At 41.3% G+C, this 26,025-nt stretch overlaps 1 protein-coding gene and 1 non-coding gene across 2 annotated transcripts; both read left to right on the top strand.

Annotated features, from left to right (window-relative positions):
• Window positions 1–249: 249 nt before the first annotated feature.
• On the top strand, window positions 250–5,316 carry LOC131248415 (LOB domain-containing protein 18-like). Its single transcript, XM_058248692.1, has 2 exons — window positions 250–981; window positions 4,701–5,316. Exons 1-2 carry the CDS (start codon window positions 673–675, stop codon window positions 5,064–5,066), a joined length of 675 nt encoding a protein of 224 aa, XP_058104675.1. The 5' UTR covers window positions 250–672; the 3' UTR covers window positions 5,067–5,316.
• Window positions 5,317–25,025: 19,709 nt separating this feature from the next.
• LOC131250347 (small nucleolar RNA R71) lies at window positions 25,026–25,132 on the top strand. The gene has a single exon (XR_009173267.1). It is a non-coding gene; the product is annotated as a small nucleolar RNA R71 (small nucleolar RNA).
• The last annotated feature ends 893 nt before the right edge of the window (window positions 25,133–26,025 follow it).

A 26,025-nucleotide genomic window follows, 5' to 3' on the forward strand; every position in this document is an offset into this window, starting at 1 on the left:
ATAGTTACTCCCATTTCTAACCGTCCATCAGATACGCACCAACTATCTATTCACTACATTTAATGAAGTTGACATTTGATCTCCAATCCATCTAATTATCCAGTCCTCTTTTGGACAATTTTGATTAGAGGAAAATAATTCTACATGTAGGATTTCTATGTAAATGTGTATGAAGTATCACACTCCGTCAGAGTAACAGATTCTTCTGTAATAAAAAACCAGAATTAAAAGCGAGGTTAGAAGGTGGCGTCTTTTGCCCTCTACGCACCTGAAAACACGCACACATATATACACAGACCTCTCCACGTTTTCAACCTCTGTAAATAAGAGAGAGAGAGAGAGAGAGAGAGAATCACGTGAGGGGAGGCAAGGGAAGGAGGGGAAGGAGAGAAGGGGCGGTTGGAAGTTGCTAGTGCTATCGCATGTTTGCTTCACGCAAGCTGCTAAAGGGTTAGCTGACTGCCGTGGCTTTAAAGATTTCAATCCAAATATCTCAAAAAACAAAACAACCAAACGCTACCCAACCCCAATCTTAGAAAAATAAAAACACCCCACTTGGGTCTTTTCCCTTCTCTCTCTCTCACTCTCTCTATCAAAACCCCACAAACCCAATTCAATCAAAGCAATGGTGTAAAAAAAGGAAAAGAATCAAACACAAAGCGTGCAAACAAGATGAGTGGGAATTCCAGCACCAGTAGCAGTTCCGGTAGCGGTGGTGGGCCATGTGGCGCGTGCAAGTTCCTGCGCCGCAAGTGCGTCAACGGTTGCATTTTCGCACCCTACTTCGATTCCGAGCAAGGCGCAGCCCACTTCGCTGCTGTCCACAAGGTGTTTGGCGCCAGCAACGTGTCTAAGCTGCTCCTGCACATACCAGCTCATAAGCGGCTCGACGCCGTCGTCACCATCTGTTACGAGGCCCAGGCCCGACTCAGGGACCCGGTCTACGGTTGCGTGGCGCACGTTTTTGCTCTGCAGCAACAGGTACGTGGGATTTTTTTGAGGGAAATCGGTTTCCCGCTAACATGCGCGTGGGGTGTTGGGTTCTTTTCCTGCACCCTATTCCGGGATGTCTGCTACCCTGCTTGCTATAAGCATGGTTGAAAATTCAGTTGTCGAGGATTTAGGGGTGGCTTAGTATAATATAACGATAATTTGACTAACGTGCACAGGGGTATGGGTGTCTTAACCTGCCCATAGCACGTGATTTTCCACCGTTTTCAATTGCCATGTTTGCTGCTGGATATAAACGTAGGTAGAGTAAATCTATCAGAATATTTTGACGAAGGGATTTATATCGACACCCACCCCTTTTGATAAACGCACCCTTTTCTTTCTACTTTTGGGTATGAGTTAATACAACTCTATAACGTCTATATGACCAAAGGTACGAAAAAGGGTGCATTTATGAATTGTAGAATTGGGTGTCCAAAGTGGCTCCTTTTGTGATTGTGAAAATCACGGGCCTTGGTTTTTGAGGAAACATGGGGTTTGCACTAACGTGCGCCTGATGTTAATATATAGTATGAAGCTACGATGGTATTCTCAATTTAATTAATTGGACTGGAATTAGGGGTGGAAATAGGCTAGGATGGCCCACGGGTCAAGTGGCCTGACCTGCTTTTGATGCAGCTCAGGTTTGGGAAAGGGGCCCATTTATGTAGATGGGCTGGGCTTGGGTTGGAACCTATCGAACCTGACCCGCCCATATAATAACAGGTTGGGCCAGGTGATCCAACCGTCCCAAATAAGTATAAATACATAAACATGATGTAGGTGTTTTTGGACCCCTTGATCCTTATAGGCTGTTCATATAGGTTCGTGAAACCGAGTGTAGTCATGCGGGTTGAATCTGGATCCTTTGCTTGTCACAAGCCGTGATTTTTATTTATGTATTGTTGCATTGTGGTTGGACCTCATCATCAATGCTGGCATGCAGTAGTGACGCTGCGGATTTATTACTAAAGCCTTTTTAAGAAAGTTCAGGGGCGGAATACACCGTCCATTTTGTGAGCTCATTTTAGCCCGTATAGCAAAAAATTGAGCCGAATCCAATACTCAAGTAGGCTGAAAATGTGAGGATTGAACTCCATGGTTAAAATATTCGCGGGGCCAAAAGAAGTTTTGAATTAGGATAATATTTGTGTTTTCAGTTCATCCCAAAAATGACGTTATGAACAGTATGAATGGCATGTGAACATCCATGTGGACCCTAGGGGGTTTCAACAGTAGGAATTTCCCCAACCACCCTTTCCTTTAGTACGGCCCACTTGAGTATTGGATCCTGATCATTTTTGGGCTCAAGTTCTAAAATGAGTTCACAAAACGGATGGACGGGATGAATGTCTCACAAACATCACGGTAGGCCCCACCTAGGTCTCTAGCGCAGTAACTTCCCGCTCAAGGCTTTCCCAGTAAATCCGCGTCTTGGTGACAACATCAGTGATCACAACACATTACAATAAGCAGAAAATCCCTACTTATGGCAAGCAAGGATCCAAATTCCACACGGGTTTGAACTTATTACATTGGTGTGGGTTGGGTGGTGCTGGTTGGATCAATTGGTTGAGCCTGACCTTACTACATTTAAGTGGGTCAGGTCGTGTCTTGGCAGAGGGGGTCATGGGTTGGGGGTCTGGTATGGGCCAATATTCTTGGTCTATTTAGTAAATAGGTGGGGCTCGGCCTGAAATGACCGAACCCAAACCCGACTCGTGGTGGACCTGTTTGTTGATTTGTGGCTTGTTTGGTCTTTTTAAAAAAGCGTCCATTTGCAAACCATGGATGCCCCATCGATCATCCAAAGATGGGGCCAGTCAAACGATTGATATGGACACAAGTCTAAAAAGCAGCAGGAATGGGCTGATTCAGTTGAATCATTGACAGATGAATCCGAGTCAAGATAGGAGTCCAACGACTGCACACGTGTGCTAGATCCAAACCCACCATCCTATAGGGCCCATTATGGATGGCTGGGTCGTAGCCTAAAATTCATGTTGAGTCGAAAATCCTAGCCATTTGATGTGTGGATTCAAACCCTTCCGTTAAAGTTTAAGCTGTCTGATTCAAACGAATGGTTCTGATCTCGTGCACGTGTGCCACGTGTAGCTTTGAGAAAGAAACCTGACTCCAGTGAAGGTGGTTTCCGTCTCTACATGCGAAATACGCTCGCGCGCGTGTGGCAGGTGAGTCCCACCAGGAGGAAGAGCTGGCCCAAGAATCAGAACGGTCAGTGCATCTGGCAGGTCGCACGTGTGCATTAAACATCGAGAACTGGCATTTTGTCGTGAGCCGTCATTTTCTTCGTAAAAGCTTGGCCTGGCTGATGATCTGGCCAGCTTGATTTCTTGCGCCACATCATCTTGAGAACTGGGGTCCACCTGATAAAAGGTGGAGTTGCTTTCTTAACTAGTTATTGGGTTTTCCCTTTGGAGGAAAAAAACAGAGGAGGAAGTGAGGGAAAGCAGCTGTTTTGCACTTTGGCCTCAGATATATCAGAGATTTTTAGCAACTGCTTTTGTTTTCTTGTAAAAAAAGCACAGTCTCTCTGGTAACATTCTCGTGAGGTGCCCACCATTCGGATTGTTGTTAGCATCTTCCGAACTGTCTATCTTGGGCTGGGCCCCACCATGGTGGGCCATGGTTTTGAATGAACTGTATTTACGTTCATGCATGACTCGTGTCTCATTGGGTGCAAATTGACGGTTTCTAAAGGTTGATAGAGCCGCGGTCTCCATTCAGTGATGGGTCAGATTGGACAGATAGGATTGTCCAATCACCACGATTTTTGGGCCATGGCCCTTGAATGTGGTGATTGGCTAGATCAATGGTTTTGATCACTTGCTAACCATCTTTGCCGTTGGATTAGAGCATCCAATCAAGGGCTGCCATAGCTTAAGAAGTCAATGATCAAGTGATCCAAACCGTCTAATCAATAGTTTATTTTATTTTTCATGGATTAATGTTCATAATCATAGCCTTTGATAATACTCATGGAACGGTTATAAATATTCGTTTGGTGCATTTTCTAAGCTGTTATCCATCAATCAGGTGTGGGGTACAAATCATTCACATTAGACGTGGTTTCTATATCAAGTTTGCTATATGGGCAAGACTCCTATGTTAATGTTGCGCAGTTTAAAAAATGGTGGTGACTCTTGCAGCACACATTGGTGCAGCGATCCACACCGTCCAAATCGCTGACCAAACTGTGGAAGGAGTGCACTGAAAAGATAGTCTTAACCATCTGATTTTCCCTTCGAATTTGCACCACTCACTATTATACTTTCAACCATCCATTTGATAGCTATTAATTGGATGGTAAGGATGAGTCCCCACCAATTTTCAATGGTGCAAAACTAACATAGAATCTTGTCCTGGGTATATACTATATAGATGTGCAGGTGAAAATTATTCTTATACAGTGGTCCAAATCTGCATACACCTTACTTTAGTGGACCTCTCATCATGTGGGTCCCTCAGTCTCTAGTAATTAAAATGGATAGTAGAAAGGAATATTATCAACTAAATAACTGAACCTGAAAAGGCCCACCAATCGGATGGACAGGATGGTCCAATCTGCATGACTTGAGGGTAAAAAAAGTGGACCCTTACGATGAACGGTTCAGATTGTGTCACATGTTCAAATCGACTGCACAAACTTATCTCTTAACTCAAGTGTTTTTGTAAATTTGCAACTGCAGGTAGTGAATTTACAAGCCGAACTGGCCTACATGCAAGCTCACCTATCGACATTAGAACTCCCATCGCCGCCGCTGCCGCCTCCGCCTCCGACATTGCTATCCCCACCGCCCCTTTCAATATCCGACCTTCCATCTGCTTCCAACTTGCCGACCACCTTCGACCTGTCGACGCTCTTTGACCCTCTAGCACAACCACCATGGTCACTTCAGCAGCGACAGATGGAGCTCCGGCAGCAGCTCGGTGGGGGGCGAAACATGCCTGAGAATTCCATCGGTGGTGGCGATCTCCAGACGCTGGCACGGGAGCTCCTTGACAGACGTAGGTCTGGATCGGTTCCTACATCGGAGCCACCGATATCAAAATGACATGGATACAAACACTTGTGTTTGATGGTTACAAGGACCAGAACCCGGCAAGTATGAAATATAGTTATAATTATCAGGTTTTGGGCCGATTTTCTCTGGTTTTTGTTGTAATCATGAAGTGCAAGTATTTTTAATTGATAATTGTGTCGACTAGTTAAGCTCATTAGTCCATATTTATTTCAAAGAATGCATAAACTACGTTAGAAAATGGAAATCGATGAAGACGTATTCATCAAAGTTCCTTGTTATTTATTTGTTTGTTTATGATTTAGGCTAATGGTTATTGGAATGTATACAATGTTACTTAGTAGTTCGAATATGAGCAAGGTAACGTTGGCACAAGTTATCTAGGTCATACTGTCTTGGATAAGTTATTTAGGTTAAAGTCATATAGTCTTGGCTCTTGGGTTTTATTTTTTGTTTGTCAAACACTCTTAAAATAAAGAGTAAACAAGACTATAGTATATGTCGGAGAAACTTAACATAGATGGTGGCGGATGTGGATTGCGTCCACGATAATCCGTTCGGGTAGGGCTCTGTGAGGCCTATCATGATGTATGGGTTTTATCCATGTGATTCATTCATTTTGTCTGATCATTTTAAGGCATGAATAAAAAATTTAGGCAGATCCAAGGCTCAAGTGGACCACACGGTGCGGGTTGAACACCTACCATTAAATGCTTCTTGGGAGCGGCTGACATTTTGGATCAAGCTGATATTTGTTTTTTTCCCATCGTCCATATCTATATTACCTTATGAATAGGTTGTATGGAAAATTAACATTGCGATAGTGAGTGCCAGCACCACTACTGCTTCTTGTTGTGTGGTTCACTTTAGCTTTGGATCTGTCTCATTTTTTATCGAATAACTTTAAAATGATTTGGGAAAATAGATGGATGGTATGAATAAAATTTATACAATAGGCATAGCCCCGGAAATCCCTTAGATGGGTTTTTGGTGGCATCCGATGATGGTACATGTAGCATTTATAGTACATATGCCCGGCGATATAGATGACACTTTTTTAGAGTTTGAAGCTTGATAATGATATGTGTGTAGGGGTGTACACGAACCGAGCTAGCTCGGTTAGCTCGCTCGACTCGACTCGAAAAAGCTCGATTCGACTCGGTTCAAAGTTGAGTTCGAGCTTATTTTTTGAGCTCGAAAATGAATTCGAGCCAAGTTCGATTAGGCCGCAGCTCGACTCGACTTGGATCGAATCTAGCTCGGATCGAACTCGGATCGATCCAGTTCGGTGACTTAGTTACTTTGCCATTGATGTTGCTCACCAAGTGTTTGATAAAACGACTCAACGAAGTGTGGCTGGTGACAGTGCCATCAATATGGGCCATCAAGTACTTTCATGTATGTTGGCTGGTGACAGTGCCATCAACGAAGGTGTGGTCATTATCTCCACCTTCCTTTCATGTATGTTGCTCACCAAGTACTTTACATATGCTGATGGTGCCATGAATATGGGCCCTAGGAAGGTATGTACATGAATCAAATACCATTTTTTCTTGGTTTTTATGTTGCTTAGAAGGTGTTCGATAAAATATTTGTAAAAAACCATTGCTTTTGTTTCACATTAAGATGGGTTTTAAAGGTGCAGTCCGGGTGCTCGAACTTTGCCTGAGCTGGCCCAAGTTGCTGACCGAACCAAGCCGAGCTGGCTAGTCAAGCTCGAGGACCGAGCTGAGCCGAGTTTGAGCTGAGGTCAGCCAGTGGCCGAGCCGAGTCAAGCAGACGCCAGCTCGACTTGGTTCGACTCGATGCACACCCCTATATGTGTATAGGGTTGAACTTGGATAGTTGCACATGTTACGCAATGTTAGCCGTTCTCACATACACCTAATTAGGCACGAGAGATTGTAATTATAATTACATTTTTTGTTTTGCAAACACATGTTACTAATTTTTGTTAATGGTCAAAATTTAAAAATAAATTATCCTTAATTTATAAGTTTTTGTGTATAAACGGTTTTAACGGACCATAGACAAACTCTTTATCCTAAACAGCTTATGGCAACACAATAGTGTTTGCATCCAAACAGTCGTATACGGATAGAATGCTTATGCTCATTGACTGTTGGGACTATTCCATCAATGGGCCATTTGTTTGATCGAACAGCCCTGAAAATTACTTTGGTTGAATCTTGTTGGTCATCTTTCTAGTCTGCTTTGGGATGATTTGTGGTACATGCAATGATGTTAAAATTGAATAGCTTGATCAAATGGCTAGGATCATTTGATCATGACAATTTTGGGCAATTGGTATCCACCAAATGATCCTGCACATCCAGTCAGTGGACATCTTTGTGGACGGTTATCCATGATTTTTATTGACCATCCAAAGTCAGGGTCTTAATCAATATTTTAGGAACGCCGGATTGGTGAGGTCTTTAACGACTAAGGGAGGTAATGGCCGATGGGTGGGGTTAGCCCATGGGTCAGTTGTCTAGACCCGCTCTTGGGCCAAGCTAAATGAATTTTGGGTTGGGTTTGAGTTAGAAAATAAGATGTTTAAGCAAATGGGTGGGGCTCGGCTCGAAGTAGTGGATACATTCAGTATATCCATGTGTCTATATGTTCTTATCTTTTATTAGCTTGTTTTGGGTTCTGGGCTCGGTCAGGTTGGGCATCTGGCCCAGCCCAATGACAACCCATATGGGCAGGTTGGGTTGGGTGGTGCTTAACCCAATTCATGAGGGCCCACCTAGTGGACAACCCACGTGGAGAAACGGCCATATATACCATATTCCGTTTCTTCAGGTTCTTCCCTGTTGCCTCCCTAGGTAGAGGCATTTCAAGTGCACTAACTGGTGCTTAGGTTCAAAATGCACTTGCCTTAAATGTGAAAACGAGGAACATGTTTGTAAGATAATTGGACAGGTGATAAGCAGTTAAGAGAATTTGAATAAAGGCCCAAAGAACTCCCTCAACAATCCTAACGGCATGTTTTTGATACGTTATAACTGAGAAACTAGACATGTCTGGTCAAATTATAGGTCCCACTATGGGATGGGATTGTATGGAAGCTTGCATTTGATATGCATGCAATTACCATGAAATTCATGTGAATTTTAATCACCTATTTATATGGCAACATGTAATCGGAATTCATTAAAATTCATGTAAATGCATTTAGCAACATGTTTTTGGAATACATTAGCAAAGAAAGAGAGAAAAAGAAAGAAAGAAACACCGTTACTTGTGAATCGGTGATAACCCTGTGAAATGGAATTACATAGTTTTACTATGATTTCAAAAAAAAAGTTTTTTGCCTATTTGATATGACTTGAATTTACATCAAATACACTCTTCCAAATACACTAATTACCATTGGTTACACGCTCATTGACCATACAACCATCAAAGTCAGCCGAGTTGACTTGACTCCATCTCATCAACCTCTAAAAAAACTCAATTTGGTCATGACTTGGTCTTATACCCCTCAAGACTCCATCTCATTGACTCAGCAAAACTTAAGAAAATCTCAAAGAAAAAAAAAGAAAATTCAAGAAAACTCATCAAAACTATGATTTTATGTTTTAGATGTGGAAACATCATCTAGTCTTGGTGTTCAACACTAGAAAAAAAATCAACGTGAGTTACTGACTCAAATACAAGCTTATGAGTCCAGTGAATTTGTAAACTATGATTGAAATCTACACTACTAGTAAAAGTCAAGTCTCTCAGAGATTACTAAATTTTCTATACTGCTTCTAAAAGCCAAGTCTCCCTGTTTTTATCGCCACTGTCAAATTACATAACTGACCTTATAAACTAACAAAAATATCCTCATGAATTGATTTGCCCTTAAAATGTTAAGAGCATTAAAGTAACTTTGTCTTGCACTCATGAAATTATATATAGGCCCTCTGTAGACCACAATTCCAAACGGTGGTTGGAGTAGGGGTTGCTGTATATCTACTAGAAAGACCTTACGTTTAAAGAGTTGAGACAGTGATGTAAATGCATTTTCATTGTGATATGATAAATGGTCACTGCCTTAACAACTTTGACCTCACTATTAAAAGGGTAGACGTCTTCGGAAAGAAAACTTACAAGGACAAATGAGACTAGAAGAAATCATCCACGCAGGGAACGATAGGGATGGGATGGTTGCATGCATTTGGATTGGGCCACCATGGTCTGTATATTTCATCCCAACCATTAATCTGACGTGACTCATTAGTGGTGTGGCCTATATCAATGTTTTATTGGGCTGATCTTTTGTATATATAGTGAACTTAAAAAAGTTTCCACAAGATTAATGGATCAGATGTCAAACATATAACATGGTGCCTAGGGAAGAAAGTCACCCACAGCCTGGGATAAGGGATAGAAGATCTTCCTGAGCAAAGGGAGAAAGTAACTCATAAAGAAGATCTTCTAGAAAAGTCTGAAAAATAGTGAAGAGTAACAGTGCGTAAATGGATGGTGTGAGGAATAGTGGAGGGTAAGTCTCAGTGAGTAACAATAGTAGGTGACATCACAACTGTACTACTAAACTGCATATATAAAGAGGACTCACACTCTGATATCCTTAACAATAGCCCTAAAAAAAGTCTTATTACTAATTTCATTTTGGGAGAAAATACGAGTATTTCTTATCTCCACACATGCCAAACAAACGTAGGAAAATATAGTTTTGCAATAAGAGAATAGACCTAGTTAGAATGCACTTTACAATATTCACAAGAAAGATAATAATATCAAGCACGTTAGTGACTGTTGGATTATCATCATCAAGCTTGACATGCAATTTTTTCTAGAGTCAAAGTTCCACTAGATCATTTAGTCACTCCAGTTGATTGATTTGAACTCTTTTAGTTAAGTCTATAACACATGTCATGGCTATCATGAGAAAAATCTCACCAATTAGATGATCCACATCAATCCTTAATTTGGTCCAATTTTATAGCCTTCTTTTTCCCAAGTCATTGGATTTGATGGTTATGAACTTAGCATTGCCTGAAAGTGATTCTTTATGATAATAAGCAATCCATGATGGGCAATGAAATGCAAGGATCACATTTGTTGATTGAACTTGTTTTTGTATGAACGTTTCTGACTATTAATATTAAAGGCTACTGATAAGATGGTTAAGATAGTGATGCTTGCATAGTAGCCCATTAAATGAGCTTTGACCCTAATCAATAATCTAAGTCAGCAAATTAGATTGTCTAAGGGCCCGTTTGGAAACCAAGGAATAAGTTACTTTTTAACTTATATTAAGTAATTAAGTTACTTGTTCCCTTAAGTTAGTTTGTGAAGCATCATAACTTACGTGCCAAAAGTTACTTATCTTAATAAGTAATTTCTTTTAGCTTTTTAACATATCACTTTTCTACTTCTCTCTCTCTAGGTCCATGTCAAAGGAAGCTCTCTCTCACCCTCCATATTAAAGGAGGCCCCACATGGTGCATTGTCCACATTGAAGGTGAGGCTACATGGTGGACGGTCTACATAAAAGGTGGGCCCCACATGATGGATGAGCTCGTATAAATGTGAGCCCACATATGGATGGTCCACATTAAAGGTTAGACCATAATGATAAAAAGTCCACATTTAAAGTGGGCTGGTACGATGGATGACCCACTTTAAAGGTGGGGGGCCTACATGATGGACAATCTACATCAAAGGTGGGCTCTACATGATGGGCATTGGACATTGAAGCTGGGCCTTGCATGATGGGTGGCCAATATTGAGGTGGTCCCACATGATGGATGATCCACATAAAAGGTCGGCCCTAATTATGAGTGGCCCATATCCAAGGTGGCCTTGCATGATGGACAACCCACATTAGAGGTGGGGCCCACATGATGGACAGTCCACATCAAAGGTGGGCTCCACATGATGGGCCGTGCAGATTGAAGGTGGGCCCCACATGATTGACAATAACATCGATGGTGGGCCCCACTTGATGGATGACTAGCATTACAGTGGGCCTACATAATGAATAGTGTACATTAAAGGTTGGGCCATAGTGATGAATATCCCACATCCAAGGTGGGCCCCACAGGATCGATGATCCACATCAAAAGTAGGCCTACGGAATGAACGACCCACATAAGAGGTTGGCCCCACATGATGGATGATGGATGTGAGGGGATCAGATTTAACAGATAATTGCTTATGATGTTAAAAGGCCAAATATACTTTTTTTACTTTTTGGTTGATATTCACGTTGGTTACCAAACATGCTTATATATTGGCTGACTAAGTGGAAACCAAAATAAGCTACTTATGGGATAAGTAGCTTATCCAAAGTAACTTAAGATCCAAATGCCCCCTAAGTATCCCAATACAACTAGGAGCACCATAACTTGTAGTTCTCCAAGAGCATTGGTGCATTTCTCTAGGAAGAATATCTAGGGATCGAATCTCTCTCTCTGGATGGTGCACACTAAAGAGTTTAAGAAAATACAATGTATTTATGTGAAAGGAAATTCTCACTCATACAATTTTATGATAGGATGCATTTATTTAGTGTTAAAAGAGATATTCATAAATTAGAATCCTATACTTTGAAGGATATGAGAAAACCCAACATATTGCAAACTCTATCAGGATGGAGCTCTGTAGTTGATTTGATGAAGGATATAATAGTTCAACACATTCAAGACTCCACCAGAATGGAACCTCTTGTGATGTTGATTTGATAGTCTCCTTGATGCTCCCCCTTAAATTAGGCCAAGGAATAAGACCTAGCTCGAATAAGTACTACGAAAGATGTTGTGGAGTAAAAGTTTGGTAAAGATGTTGGCAAGTTGACAAGAGAAGGTACAAACCACGTTATAAAAATATCCAAGGCAATGTGCTCACTAACAAAGTAATAGTCAAGTTCTATGTACTTGATGCGGGCATGAAACACATGATTGACAGTCATGTAGAAAGCATAAGTTGGTGCAGAAAAGATTAGTTCGAGAATAAAGGTACACACCATATATAGTTAAGTTCTATGTGATTTGATGAATTATATGATAAAGTCCAACACATTGCAAACTCTATCAAGATAGAACCTTTGACTGTGTAGCTGATTTGATAATCTCCTTGATATACATCAAAAGCAAAAGTGGGCATGGGATGCTATTAAGATCCTAACCAATGTATTAAAAGCCTTATGAGTGATGGAGTACATATGTAGACACCCCACCCAAGGTCGACAAGCTTATCAAAAACAACTCAACTCTGTCAACCCAACTCACCCAATCAAACCCAATCAACCCAACTTAACCCATTCAACCCAACTCAACCTAGTCAGTACAACCCAGAAACAAGCCCAAAACTAGGCCCTTACCTTAGGCACATCAGCATCCGAAATTACAGAGACACTGCTCCATAGGACCCAAGGCTAGCATGCCATCATGCGAACCTACCTACGAAAGCAAGGGGCTCCCATGCTTTTGGTGACACCCTAGGCATCACCCGCCACATCACGACTCTCTTGCTTTGGCAGGAGAGGGTGGACAATATGTGGGGTGCTCCTGTTTTACTAGCAAGCATGTGGGAGGGGGAAAAGACCATGCGGTCTTCCCCTTTGGCCTAAATTACCTCCTTACATATCAATCTAATTGATGAGATTTTGCCATATGGAAATTTCAAATCTCAACCTTTGAAGCCTTTTCACCTTTATACTTTCCAGTAATTACAGAAAAATTGGTCTAAAGGGCTATAAATAGCTCACTTCTCCCCATTCTAAGCATCCATTCAAACTTCCAAATCCCTAACACATCTCCACCAAGCTCTTCATCTATAGCCCATCTCATCCCTCTATAAAGGAGAAGTGAGAGGTGAATGAGAGGAGTCCAGCCTAGGTCAGTCTAGCCTAGTCTAACTTTTAGCCACCTGAGCAACCAAAACCCCGATCCAAGTCACTCGATCCAACCCTTGTAACAAAATCATTCACCCTTCCATCCAACCATGATAAGCTTCATTCAAACTTGCATTAGCACTGTGTAACATCCACTATTGAGGATTTGTGCTGCGGAATCACACAGATCTAGATCTAAGATAGTAATCCAATAACGTCAAACAATCAAAAGAGAATACAAAGATTTAACGTGGAAAACCCTTGCGGGAAAAAAACCATGGTACAAAGTGACATAAATCCACTATGAAAAGAAATTACAAAGAGAGAGGACTTACCTGATTCGAACAATCTCGAATCTCACCCTTGCTACACTCTTTAGAAACCCTAAAACCCTTTTAGAAACCCTTAGAACCCCTTTAGAAAGCCTTAGAATAGCCCCAGGGATCCCTATTTATAGTTTATGAAACACCACTTATGCACCCCTTTTGGAATAGTCCGGAAATCGCCTCAAATTTACGTAGTCCGCGCGTGGGCTGTGTAACCCTCGACTAGTCGAGACAGGGCCTCGACTGGTCGAAGGACCCCTTTGACCGGTCGAGCCTAACCCTCGACTGGTCGATACTAAAAAAATATAGTACGCCGGACTTCTTCACCATGTCTTCAATCTTCAGTCCTTTAGCTTCTTGACCTCTTCTCTTATCTCGCATCACATCATAGCTTCAATCAACGCTTCTCGTGTACACTCCGTCATTCTTTTATGCCATCGCCAAGCCTAGAGAAGTTGCACAAAACCTGAACTTCTATATAGGAACGACCTTGGTGAGCATGTCTGCTGGTTGCATGCTGGTGTGAATCTTTTTCAGTGTTACGTCTCATTCCTCAAGGACCTGTCGGATAAAGTGGTGATGAACATCAATGTGTTTAGTACGTGAGTGATAAAAAGAATTTTTAGCCAAATGGATAGCGTTCTCGCTATCATAGTTAGTCAGCATGGCCTCCTGCTGAAGTCCCAACTGATTTATCATGCCTCTGAGCCAAACGCCTTCTTTAAATGCTTCCGTCACTGCCATATATTCTACTTCGGTCATGAAAAGAGCCACCACGGATTGAAGCTTTGACATCCAACTGATTGCTCCATCTGATAGTACAAATGAGTATCCTGAAGTAGACTTCTTGGAATTTATACTGCTTACGTAGTCGAAATCAATATACCCTACCAACTTTATCCCTGTTTTCTCAAAAGTTAAGACGTAGTCTTTCGTACCTCGAATGTATCGAAGTAGCCATTTCACCACTTGCCAATATTGCTTGCCGATGTTTGACATGTATCTGCTCACAATACCAACTGCATATGAAATATCTGGTCTCGTACAAACCATGACATATATTAAACTGCTAACCGCATTCGAATAAGGCACATGGGACATAACCTGTTTTTCCTCATCTGATTTAGGACATTGTTATGAGGAAAGTTTAAAGTAAGCCGCGTGGGGAACGCTCACCAGCTTTATTTGATCCATCCCATACTTGATCAACACCATTTTAAGGTATTCTACCTGTGATAGCTAAAGCTTGCTCTTTTTCCTATCTCTATGAATATCTGTTCACTCCCCAAGTATAGAGTTATGATGTAGTAATAAACTCGGTGAGACCGAGGTCGAATCCCAAGGGACTGAAACCTGTACGTTATCTGAAACTAGGTAGAAATAGAACTAGCTTAAGATGAAATCTAAATCAAATATAAATTGATGAATAATGGTGAAATACTAATCTAAAACTTAAGGAATTCAGAAGAAGGAAACTAGGGATTCAGAGGATCCACTTGTAGAGATCAGGGAGATCTTATGCCTGCATCAAGAATCATGGAAATCGAACTGAACTTCCTCTGATATAATTTTAAAGAGATGAAAAGTATATGAATTAGAATGGATTCCATCACCAAACCATGCCCAGGAGACAAAGTCAACAACAGAATTAAACTAATTACCAACCAATCAGATGATTATGAAGGTTAGGAAGGATACCGCCATCCAACCATGCCCAGGAGACAATGGCGAACAACAGGCTTCCTGACGTCATAATCAAAATAAGGAAAAAGAAATACTCAAAACCATTACAAACCTATTGTAATTTCAGTTGTTGAGGATCAAATATTACATATTAGACCTCACTTATTAGCTGGATTTACGAGCATGATACTGTTTAATGCCTTATTTTAATCATGTTGTGATGTAAGGTGAATCTACGAGCGTGGACTGGAAAGGACGTTAAAAACATGGATTTAACACTCTGACATCACCAAGGCATTGGACGGGACTCCACGGGACCAAGATCGATGGAATTACATGACAGGAATCCGCGAAAATCGAGAAACTGAAGCTCAAGTGGCCTGAAAGTCAGCCAGAATGCAAGATCACTGGGTTTCCATTATCTGTTCGGCTCGAAACTTTATACATGGCTCGAGGATCAAAAACTAACCGTACACGTCAAATTTCAGCCATTGGATCCCTCTGGAAGTGGCCCAACGGACAGATCAACCCATAAATCAGTGATTTGGGGCCCGCCTGGTATCTGAAAATGCTTCAATCTTGGGCTCAACTCATTAAATGAGCTGACAAAACAAATGGATGGATCGGATCTTACATATACATCATAGTGGACCCCATCTATTCTTTGCAAGTGCACGGTACTGTGCACTCTCGCGCCGCACCAAAACATCAAGGCAACTTTGATTCCCTTGACTCGATCCGTCTCATGCAAGGAGACGGTGTCTTCACCGCTGGACCGCCGGACGATGATTGTGGGCCCCACCTATCATCCATTCGGATGATCTGGACCGTCTATTGGAGTTCCACGGGCCCTCTAACCAAATCCTAGCGGACGGAATTTTAAGAAACAACTCATATCGGATTTCAGCCATCCAAATGGGGGACGGACGATAGTATGAAAAACTCTGTGGGCCACATCGAATCCGATCCAAAACGAACCACGTCCGATTGGTTTTTCGATGTGAATCAAATGGTCCGAGTGGATTTCCATAAAGACACCGAAAATGGGCCCACCGACTTTCACAGCGCATGACTGCGCAAGCTCTGTTTCGCAATAGAGCTGCGGTTGATCCAGGTGGGCCACATCGTACATCAGGTACTTGATCCAAACCGTCTATTGTGTAGAGGGGCCAAAACTGTCCGTAGGGACGCCTTCATTTACGTCGTTTGTGGATATCACAAATACCAGCAAAGGGGCAGAAATTTCGAGCCCTCACGTGTAGCTGCGCACGTTCTGCGAAAGGAGTGCGTAACTCCTTTCACAATGACCGACCTCAGCAAGGACTCTGGCCAGCGTTTCTCGACCGTCTTTTACAGCTACAAAAGAAAAAGAAGGGAGAGAAAATAAAGGGAGGAGAATCAGAGGAGGCGAGAAGCTTGGACGTGGAGCAGAGAGATAGGGAGATAGAAGTTTATTTTTTTTCTCTCTTTCTTTTTCTTTTTATTTGTTTTGTTTAAAGGGTCCAGCCCATTCATGTGTGGCTAAACCTCTTAGCTAGGGCTAAGAGGTGAAGCTCGTAGTCTGATGGGAGAGACTTTGCTTGTGCCACTTGTTTAGACTGATTGATGTTGATTTTAGTTCAAATTAAAAGGAATACTTTCAGTTTTTTTTTTATGGTTTGTTGGGACTGCAATTACAATAGATCTGCGATGGTTTTGAGTATTTTTTTCTCCTTTTAATGTTTATGATGTCAGGAAGCCCTATTGTTCACCATAGTCTCATGGGCATGGTCGGATGACGGTACCCTTCCTAGCCTTCATGCATTGTTGATTAATTGGGAATTAGTTTAATTCTATTGTTTGCTTTGTCTCCTGGGCATGGTTTGATGATGGAATCCATTCTAATTCATATACCTTTCATCTCGTGAAAACTAGATCAAGTAAGTTTAATTTAATTTCCATAATTCTTGACCCAGGCATAAGATCTCCCTGATCTCTACAAGTGGATCCTCTGAATCCCTAGTTTCTTATCTCTGATTTCTCTCAAGTTTTAGATTAATATTTCACCATTATTCCCTCAAATTCATTCGATTTAGATTTCATCTCATTCTAGTTCTAGTTTTATTTAGTTTCAGATTACGTACAAGTATCAGTCCCTTGGGATTCGACCTCGGTCTCACCGAGTTTATTACTACATCACAACCCTATACTTGGGGAGTGAACATTAGCCACAATAGGCCATTAAAAATTAAAAATATTCCCATAATACAATTAAATCAAAAATTCCTTCAATCTAAACAAAAGGCACACGCATAAATTTTTCCATCACTTTACAAGCTTCACCTCTTAGCCCTAGCTAAGAGGTTTAGCCAACCATAGACATGATTAGCAAATCTCTAAAAAAAGAAAAACATACAATCAAAGCAAAAGGAAAAAAATACTCCGTAAGAAAAACTGCCCCACGTTCCCAGCCTCCCCTCCTACTGCTTCACGCTTCACGTCTCCCCCCTCCCTCAGAATTCAATTCTCTGTTTTATAGTTGAGAAGGACGGTGCATGTGTGTAAATCATTACGCAGCAACGTCTTGCGTATCACAACAGAACTTCTTTTAGATGAAGAGCTCGTCCACCTTGGAGTTCGTCTCTTCATTCAATAGGTCGGGTTTAAGACAATTTTGTCTGGGCTTCCTGATGGACGGTGTGGATCGGAGAGATGGCTCATCATGGTGGCCCACAGGCGCCCGCAAAACACGGACAACTTCCGATTTCCGCGAACAGAGCCGTAGGAAACAGAAATTTTCGTTTTCGTGGCTGAGGTCGGTGGGGTCCACTTAGCGACTTCACACCTCATCAGAGCCGGCCATTGGCTCTGTGGGGTTGATTAAGCACATAATTCAAATTTTGAAGAGGATCTGAGCTTTTGGTGGGCCACCACGTGAATCAACGTCCGGTGAAAGCTCCAGCACTAGCGATCTTATCTGTATGAATGATTGCAAGAAAGGCAGGGGTTTTGGTTAGAATTCTTGTCTGGATACAATGGACAGTCCGGATTGTCTGTCTGATCACGATAAAGAAGGTCGTATGGCCCACGGTGATCGGTCATCCGTTACGCACGTATGTGCGTATGGAGTTATGCTGGGATGCTCGGACGGCCCCTGATCATCTCTAGAGAAGAGATCCACTCCGTCCAATAGACTCATGTCAAAAAACCGTTCGACCATGGGTGTTTTTGTATTGGATTCGATATGACCCACCGAGTTTTCAGTAAACCATCCGAATTGTGTTTGCACGGTGAAAAATCGATCATGTTGCTCTCTTCAAATTCTCTCTCCTAGGTCCGCATTATCTGCACTGTTGGAGTCTACTGAATGGTCCAGATTAGCCCGAAGACCTCAGATGGTGGCCCACTACAAGATCACAGCTGCCCGTTTTATGAAACAGAGCCTTCTCTGTTGCGTGTAGCTGTTTGACCGCTCGTGTTAGTTCAGTGCACAGCGCGTGCACAGTCGCCTGTGCACTCCTGACTTGCAAAGTGGGTCCCATATTGATGTATATGTGAAATTTGATCCATCCATCTGTTGTCCCATCTCAGTTAAGGGATTGAGACCAAACGTGAAGTATATCCAGATGTCATGTGGGCCTAAAATCGACGGTTTATGGGCTGATCTATCCGTTGGGCCACTTCTACTGGGATCCAATGGCTGAAATTTGACGTGTATGGTTCATTTATGGTCCTCAGGCCATGTATGAAGTTTCGAGCTGAACGAATGGTGGGAACCCTGTGATCTTGCATTCTGGACAATTTTTTGGGTCACTTGAGCTTCAGTTTTCCGATTTTCTCAGATCTTTGGTGTGTAATTCCGTCAATCTTAGTCCCCTGGAGTCCGTCCCTTGCCTTTAGTGTCATTAGAGCGTTAAATCCATGCTTTAAGCTCCCTTTTTAGTCCATGCTCGTAAATACACTCTGCATCACAAACATGATTAAAGCGGGCCATTAAACGGTATTAGGTTCGTAAATCCAAGCAATAACTGGGTCTAATATGCAATATTTGACCCTCAACACAACCCCCAACCAGCATTTTGCTAGTCTCGAGCAAAGTATGCGAAAGATAAGTTGAGAATTACAGAACAATTTTTATAAACTCGAGTGAATTTAAAAAAAAACAATCCAGATATACTAGAATTCTAAGATTCATGAATATTGGGCATTATTTTCTCCTGGACTCAAGCGCACGGTAAACTTCATAATCAAGTTCAAAGTATTAATCCATCAATTAGAACAATTCTAAACATTGAGTTCCATGGGTGTATAGTATAATCTCGGCTTATCAACATGAAACTTACTTCTCAATTTCAGGATATCATTGGTAACCAATAAGATAATTCATGATAACCAAAACTTTCCTCACAGATCGTTCTTTCATTCTTCCAGTTATATATATATATATATATATATAATTAAAAGTAACGCCAATGAGGGGAATCAAATCTTCACCTATAGGGAGCAAACCTATGGTGAAAACTAGTCACCCATCCCTTTCCGATTGTCAACCTCGGGGAACTGAACCTTCACCTGTAGGGAGCAAACCTATGGTGAAGACCATTTGCCCAATCCTTTCAATTTCTCAGGTTGGTTCCTTTCATGCTTAATGATCACCAAGTTATTCCTTCAATGTCGAACTGAAATCTTAATGTGTAAGCGAGATGTGTCCTGTGAAATCATGACTCAATCAATGTTTGAAACTTCTAATTATGGAGTAACAATTCGAACTTAATTGTGAACTCTAATAGATAACTGAATCCTAGAGTCACAAATTTCCAGCATCACTTATCTTGTAATTCTAAATCTAAGATGGCCGTCAAAATCACTTCAAATTCACAAGAAATTTCAGAAAAATTAAAATTTTTTCATAATTTTTGCTCAAGACCAAGAAAACACTGATTAGGAAACCTAATCTCCCTAACCCCCAACCAAAAATCTACATTGTCCTCAATGTAAAAGAAATAAGCTGCAATGCACATGGGACAACGAAAATATAAAAGGAGTGATGGAAATATAGTACCTGGACGAAAGAATCAAGAGGCTTTCCAAAGATATCTACGTAAGAGCGGGTCAGCACAAGAGAGAAACCAACAGAAGTAAAATAAAAATAACAAAAATAAAATCCTACTTACACCACTTTTGCAGGTGCTCTCGATTGCATTTAGCGTATACAACAAGCCTTTAAATCCTTAGGTTGCCCTTAGTGGACGAGTTATAGTCTCGTGAGAGTTTGCAGCAATGTTACCCACAAACATTGAACTAACTAACTAGGAAAATGAAACAAAATGAAAAGCTGGGTTGGCTCCCAGGATCGCTAAGTTTACCGTCTATCCTAAAACAGCATAAAGGAAACTATCCTAGTCCTATGAAAACAGGAAACCTACCTATACCTCCATCAGACTAGAGATCAATCCTGGTAAACAGGATCAGTCAGAGGTATGGATATATCCTCTGAATCAAATTTCTTGACAAATGGCTTTAAGTGATGTCCATTCACTTTAAAGTTCTTGCCATTGTCAGGATCTCTTATCTCAACGGCCCCATGAGGATACACAGTGATCACAATTTAAGGGCCGGTCTAACGAGATCGAAGCTTACCTAGAAAGAGATGTAATCGAGAATTATACAAAAGGACTTTCTGACCAGGTGTGATGATTTCCGTAGAATACGTTGGTCATGAAACGCCTTCATTCTGTCTCTGTAAATTCTCGAATTCTCGTACGCATCATTTCAAATTTTTTCAAGTTCATTTAATTGAAGTTTATGTAGCGAGCCAGCGTTGTCCAGATTGAAATTCAGATTTTTGATCGCCCAGTATGCTTTATGTTCCAACTCCACAGGCAAGTGGCAAGCCTTCCCATACACAAGTCTAAAGGGAGACATTCCAATAGGGATTTTAAACGCAGTACGATAAGCCCATAAGGCATTAGTCAATTGGATTGACCAATCCTTATGGTCAGGGTTAACCGTTTTCTCCAAAATGTGTTTGATCTCCCTATTAGAAATCTCAACTTGCCCACTTGTCTGTGGGTGATATGGGGTGCTCACCTTATGAGAGATATTATATTTCTTCATTAAACTCTCGAATGGCCTATCACAAAAGTGTGAGCCCCCATCACTAAAGATAGCTCGAGGCGTTCCGAATTGGGAAAGGATGTTCTCTTTTAGGAATTTAATAACCGTGCGATGGTCATTATTCTGACATGGAATCGCTTCAATCTATTTAGTGACATAGTCTACAACGAGCAAAATATATGGATTTTTAAAAGATTGGGGAAATGGTCCCATGAAATCAATGCCCCAGCAATCAAATGCCTCGATGATAAGAATGAGATTCAAGGGCATCATATTTCGACGGGACAACGCTCTCAATTTCTGACAACGCTCACAAGCTTTGCAAAACTCATGAGTATCCTTGAACATAGTGGGCCAGTAAAAGCCACACTGTAAAATCTTGGCCGTGGTCTTTTTAGCAGAAAAGTGACCACCACAGGCCTGTGAGTGACAAAAGGAGATGACACTCTGATGCTCATCGTCTGGCACACATCTCCTCAGGATTTGGTCTGGGCAATATTTAAACAAGTAAGGATCATCCCAGAAAAAGTTACGTACCTTGGTGAAAAATTTCTTCTTATCTTGCGCGGTCCAATGTGTCGGTATGGAACCTGTGGCAAGATAATTAGCAATATCAGCGAACCAAGGTGAATGGGAGACTCTGAACAATTGTTCATTAGGGAACATGTCATTGATATGTGTCGTTTCAAGGGAATCAGAGGGATTAAGGTGAGAAAGATGGTCAGCCACTACGTTCTCTACTCCCTTTTTATCTTTTATTTATAGGTCAAATTCCTGGAGTAGGAGGATCTGTCATATCATGCGGGGCTTAGCATCATTCTTAGACAAAAGATACTTGAGCGCCGCGTGATCAGTGTATATAATGATCTTGGATCCAATCAAGTAGGACTGAAATTTGTCCAAAGCGAACACTACGACCAAGAGTTCTTTTTCCGTAGTCGAGTAGTTCACTTGGGCAGGATTTAGAGTCTTACTCGCATAATGAATAACGTAAGGTTTTTTATCTTTTCGCTGGCCTAGAACCGCCCCAAGAGCATAATCAGACGCGTCACACATAAGTTCAAAAGGAATGCCCTAGTCGGGTGGTTGTATGATGGGTGCACTAATCAACATGCCCTTAAGCTTAGTGAAAGCTTCCTGACATGTCTCAGTCCACTCGTATGGTGCATCCTTTTGAAGTAGATTACATAAAGGAAGAGAGAGGATGCTAAAGTTCTTTATGAATTGCCTGTAAAATCCTGCGTGTCCTAAGAAGGATCGCACGTATCTAATGTTCTTGGGTGGAGATAGGTTAGAGATAAGATCGATTTTTGCCTTATCCACCTCGATTCCTTTGGACAAGATAATATGTCCTAGGACAATTCCCTTATGAACCATGAAATGACACTTCTCCCAATTAAGTACCAAGTTCTTTTCTTCACATCTTCTCAGCACACATTTAAGACTTTCTAAACACTTGCTGAAAGATGAACCGAAATTAGAGAAATCGTCCATGAAGACCTCTAAATATTTCCCCACCATGTCAGAAAAGATACTTATCATGCATCGCTGAAAGGTGGCAGGGGCATTACATAATCCAAATGACATCCTTCTTAGGCAAAGGTGCCGTAGGGACATGTAAATGTGGTCTTTTCCTGATCCTCAGGGGCGATTTCAATCTGATTGTAGCCCGAATACCCGTCAAGGAAACAGTAATAGGAATGACCAGCTAGCCTTTCCAAGATTTGATCAATGAAGGGCAAAGGAAAGTGGTCTTTCCTCGTGACGGTATTCAGCTTCCTATAGTCAATGCACATTCTCCAACCAGTAGTAACTCTAATTGGCACGAGTTCATTATTGGCATTAGCTACGATGGTGATCCCGGACTTCTTAGGAACCACCTGAGTTGGACTCACCCATTGACTATCGGATATGGGTATATGATACACACATCCAATAGTTTAAGAACCTCGGCCCTAACCACTTTCCTCATGTTTGGATTTAGTCTACATTGTGATTGCCGAGCAGTTTTCGCATTATCCTCAAGATAAATGCGGTGAGTACAAATCGAGGGGTCGATTCCCTTGAGGTCCACTATCGTTCATCCAAGGGCTTCCTTATGCTCAATGAGAGTAGATATAAGCATACTCTCTCTTATTCTTTCTCCAGGTGGGCAGAGATCACCACCGGGTATGTCTCATCTTGACCTAAATAGACATATTCAAAATCAGAGGGCAAAGGTTTTAAGTTAAGCTTTGGGGCCTTAAGGTTAAACGGCAGAGGCACTTCTTCAGTTTGGGATAAGTCTTCAAATTATGGCCTCCATCAGTTAACTTCAAGTACTGGTGCAGTATCAAGCAAGGCACACGTCTCCTTAATCATGTCATCATCAAAATCATGGGAGTGGGCCAGGTACGTCTCTAGAGGGTCAGAGGATAAGGTCAGAAGTGTCGTATCTTCCACTAAAGAGTCAATCATGTTAATGTCGTGGAAATCGTCATCATCCTCTAAGTTTCTGCCGTTATTGAAAAAGATGTTTGACTTCAATGTCATATTTTCAAAGGACATAGTCATGACACCATTCCTGCAATTGATAATTGCGTTTGAAGTAGCAAGGAATGGGCGACCAAGAATGACGGGAATCTGAGTGCTCATGTTATTGATGGGTTCAGTGTCCAGGATGATAAAATCTACAGGGTAGTAAAATCTATCAACTTGGACCAACACATCTTCAATTATCCCTCTTGGTACACGAACAGAGCGATCAGCAAGTTGTAGTGTGGTTAGGGTGGGTTTTAATTCACCCAAACCTAACTGTTTGTATACCGAGTAGGGAATCAAATTGACGCTCGCTCCTAAGTCAAGAAGTGTATGATCAATTCGATGGTCCCCGATTACACATGATATGGTTGGGCTACCGGGATCTTTGAATTTCTGTAGCACGTCTTGCTTTAGGATGACACTCACTTTCTCGGTCAAGAAGATCTTCTTTTGAATACTCTGTCGTCGTTTGGTCATGCATAATCTTTCAGAAATTTAGCATATGAAGGTATCTGTTTTATGACATCAAGTAGAGGAATGTTGACTTTCACTTGTTTCAACACCTCTAGGATATCCTGAGAGTTAGAGAGAGGTTTTGGAGCGACTAACCGTTGGAAAAATGGAGCAACTGGCTTTTTTATAAGTTTCGGTTCTAATTTTTGTGGGGCATCACTAGATCCATCATTGTTGTCCTCTTCCGGTTCTTGAGGCTTTTCGGGCCTAACCAGAAGGGTTTTATCAATGATCTTCCCACTTCTAAGAGTGGTGATGGATTTAGCATGCCCCATTTGATTTGAAGAGCTGAGATCACTTATCTCGTATTGTGGTTTAGGATTGGGGAGCAGTTGTGCAGGAAGCATCCCCTTTTCTATAATCGTCATACGTGAATCCATCTTTTGCATAAAGTCTCGCATTGCATGAGTCAGCTCTTGCATGAAATTTTGAACCGGTTCTTCTTGAGGTTTCCCTTGATTTGGATTTTGATTGAAGAAACTTTGAGGGGTAGCAGTTTGTCCATTTCTCCAACTAAAGTTTGGATGATTTTTCCAACCAGGATTGTACGTATTAGAGGTCGGTCCATTGAAAGGTCTTTGATAATTATTTACGGCATTGGATTGTTCATTCAACACTTCTCGAAAAGCAGGTATCGTAGTACAATTTTCAGTTGTATGAATGTTGCAATCACAAATGCCGCAAACACTTTCATTAACCTTATCCTTCTTTCCTTCCATGGCCTCAACTTTTCTTATGAGCGTAGTTACTTTACATTTGAGATCATCCTCTTCTTTCAAGAGATACAATCCACCTTTCTCCTTTAATTGAGTCGGCCTAGACGTGGTGTTCGATTTTGGGTAATAATCCCATGATTGTGTTTTTTCAGCAAGACCATCAAGGTAATCCCATACCTCGTCGACATTTTTATTAATGCATTCTCCATTACACATTGTCTCGACCATTTGGCGCATAGAAGATGTCAGTCCATCATAGAAAAAAATTGTAATGCGCCACGTTTCAAAGCCGTGTTGTGGGCATGAACTAACCAAATCCTTGAACCTTTCCCAACATTGGTAAAATGTTTCATCCTCGTTTTGGGTGAAGTTCATGATTGCTTTTCTAAGGGTAATCGTTTTATGATGTGAAAAAAAATTCTTTATAAATTCCCTTTGCATATCATTCCATGTGCCAATGGATCTAGGACGTAGTGAATGTAACCACGTCTTAGCCTTCTCCTTTAAGGAAAAAGGAAAGAGTCTCACCTTGATTGTGTCCTCAGACACATTTTGAAAATATAAAGTGGCTATGATCTCATCAAACTCTTTTAAATGTAAATATGGTTCTTTAGATTCAAGCCCATGAAACTTAGGAAGGAGTTGGATAACCCCTCGCTTGATGTCCATATGTCCTGTATTTTTAAGAAAAATCATGCATGAGGGCGTACTCACCCCCGCTGGTTGTAAATAATCTCGTAAAGTACTTGGCGGGGGTGCTTGATGCACCTCATTCTCATCCTGAATGTCCTCCACCCTAGGTTGGGGTAGAAGAGGTTGGTTTTCAGCTATCACTTCAATTAACTCAGGGGATTTCGAGTGGTGTCTAGTCCTGCGATGGATAGTCAACCCCTCAACCAATCCTCCTTCAGTCAAGAGACGTCGAGTATTGTCACGGGCCCACTTGGGCATGAAACACTCGCAGCCCTCAATCAAATTTGAAATCTAATCCTAAGAAAGGAAAAGAAAATCTAGAAAGAAAGAGAGGGTTGGAAAGAAGTTGCCAAATTGGAGTCCCTAAGTTAAAAACCTGCAAAAGAAAACAAAACAAGTCAGTTTCTAAAGAGAAGGTCTAAAATTAGAAAATCCTTAAAAAGAAGGATAGAAGTAAATTAGTTTCTAAAAGAAGAAATTCCTAAAAGAAAGTGGAAATTTGAAATAAATTAGGAAAGTCCTAAACTAGTAAGTAAGTTACTAAAAGAGATCTGAAAAATAAAAAGTAGAGAAAGAGCTTACCGAATTAAAAA

This window comes from Magnolia sinica, chromosome 6, assembly GCF_029962835.1.
Source record: "Magnolia sinica isolate HGM2019 chromosome 6, MsV1, whole genome shotgun sequence".
NCBI classification, from domain to species: domain Eukaryota; kingdom Viridiplantae; phylum Streptophyta; class Magnoliopsida; order Magnoliales; family Magnoliaceae; genus Magnolia; species Magnolia sinica.